The sequence below is a fragment of the Monodelphis domestica genome, chromosome 6 (genome assembly GCF_027887165.1).
Source record: "Monodelphis domestica isolate mMonDom1 chromosome 6, mMonDom1.pri, whole genome shotgun sequence".
Lineage (NCBI taxonomy): Eukaryota > Metazoa > Chordata > Mammalia > Didelphimorphia > Didelphidae > Monodelphis > Monodelphis domestica.
In genome coordinates this window covers 19,333,153-19,334,884 of record NC_077232.1, presented here as the reverse complement: position 1 = coordinate 19,334,884, position 1,732 = coordinate 19,333,153, and the positions used below count along the sequence as shown (strand labels likewise).

General features: G+C 42.6%; 1 protein-coding gene across 1 annotated transcript; it reads left to right on the top strand.

Annotated features, from left to right (window-relative positions):
* Nucleotides 1-213: 213 nt before the first annotated feature.
* Nucleotides 214-1,223, top strand: LOC100025940 (olfactory receptor 9I1). Its single transcript, XM_001376683.4, has one exon. It carries the CDS (start codon nt 237-239, stop codon nt 1,221-1,223), a length of 987 nt encoding a protein of 328 aa, XP_001376720.3. The 5' UTR covers nt 214-236.
* The last annotated feature ends 509 nt before the right edge of the window (nt 1,224-1,732 follow it).

Sequence of the window (1,732 nt, the reverse complement as noted above, 5' to 3'; positions counted from 1 at the left end):
GCTCTGTAAATATTAGTTATTGATTAATTATATATTTGTTCTTTGGTTTTGGCTGTCTCAGTTTCTGATTAAGAGCAATTACTCTTCCCTCTCCATATCGATGTCATGGTTTATGTAATCCTAGATGCACATTAGGATGAGATAATTATCCATTATTTGAAGTTTCCCTTAACTCCTAATTGGATTTCCTTCACAGTCCTATTGATTGTCATGGTGTGCCAGGCACAGGATCTTTAATGCCACTCTTTCCCTTATACAATCAGGCAATAGTGGAGTCCATGGCTGAGCAGAACCATACCACTGTGACAGAGTTCATTCTCATTGGCTTCACTGACCATCCCAAGTTGGTGGTTATTCTCTTCCTGGTTTTTCTCAGTTTCTATCTCATCACCCTGATGGGCAACATGGGCATGGTCCTACTGATCCGCTTGGATTCCCGTCTCCACACCCCCATGTACTTCTTCCTGAGCCACCTCTCCCTCCTGGATGCTTGCTACTCTTCAGTCATTGTTCCTCAGATCTTGGTCACCCTGGTTACTGGCAGGACAAGTATCTCCTACAATTCTTGTGCTACTCAGTTCTTCTTTTTCACAGTCTGTGCTGCCACTGAGTGTTTTATGTTAGCAGTGATGGCCTATGACCGTTACATTGCTGTTAGCAATCCTCTCCTATACTCTTCTGCCATGACACTTGGCACTCGTTGGTGCTTGGTGGCAGGGGCCTATGGAGGTGGTGTGTCTGGAGCTATCATCCGCACAGCCTGCACATTCACACTTTCCTTCTGTGGGCCCAACCAGATCAACTTCTTCTTTTGTGATCTCCCACCTCTGCTGCAACTTTCATGCAGTGACACCACCACCAGCCAAATTCTGATTATTTTCTTTGGCAACTTTGTGATTTTGGCCAATGCTCTGGTGATCCTGGTATCCTACCTGTTCATCATCAGGGCCACCCTTAATGTCAAGTCAGTTGGAGGCAGAGCCAAGACCTTCTCCACTTGTGCTTCTCACCTCACAGCTGTGATGCTCTTTTTTGGGACCCTCATATTTATGTATCTGCGTAGCAACTCAGGAAAATCACTCGAGGAGGACAAGGTGGTGTCTGTCTTCTATACTGTGGTTATCCCCATGTTGAACCCTATCATCTACAGTCTGAGGAACAAGGAGGTGAATGCTGCCTTCAGAAAGATCATCAATAGATTCCAGGTCTCCAAGGAGATGTAATTCCGGGTGAGACATCATTCATCTTGATTGTATTCTCCTCCAAATAATGTAAATATAAGCTGGAATTCATTAAATTCTTTTTGCACAGATGTTATATTAGTGTCTTGGAAGGATTGTTGGGTCTTGAACTGGGAGGGACCTTAGGGAACATTTATTCTAGTACAATTTGCATTTAAAAACATGGAGGACAATTACCTTCAACTCAGGGAGATTATAGTTTAGTTGGGAAGAAATTAAGACAAGTAGATATGATGTAGTAATCTTAGAGGCCATTGAATTAGGAGGCAGGAGACATAATTGTACCATCTACTTGCTATGAGAATTGGGAAATGTAACTGCTCCTCTTTTGGTCTCAGTTTCTTCCTCTACAAAATTTAAAGTTGGGCATGGGGATTGACAAGATCCACTCTACCCCTATTATTCAATGATTCTGATGATGTCACAAATAACAATACAGGAAGTTGAAGAATGGTAAATGTGTAAGGGAGGTTTACACATGGGAAAATTCA

Coding starts and splice junctions, on each gene's coding strand:
- LOC100025940 (XM_001376683.4), top strand. CDS start 237: ATGCCACTCTTTCCCTTATACAATCAGGCAATAGTGGAGTCCATGGCT.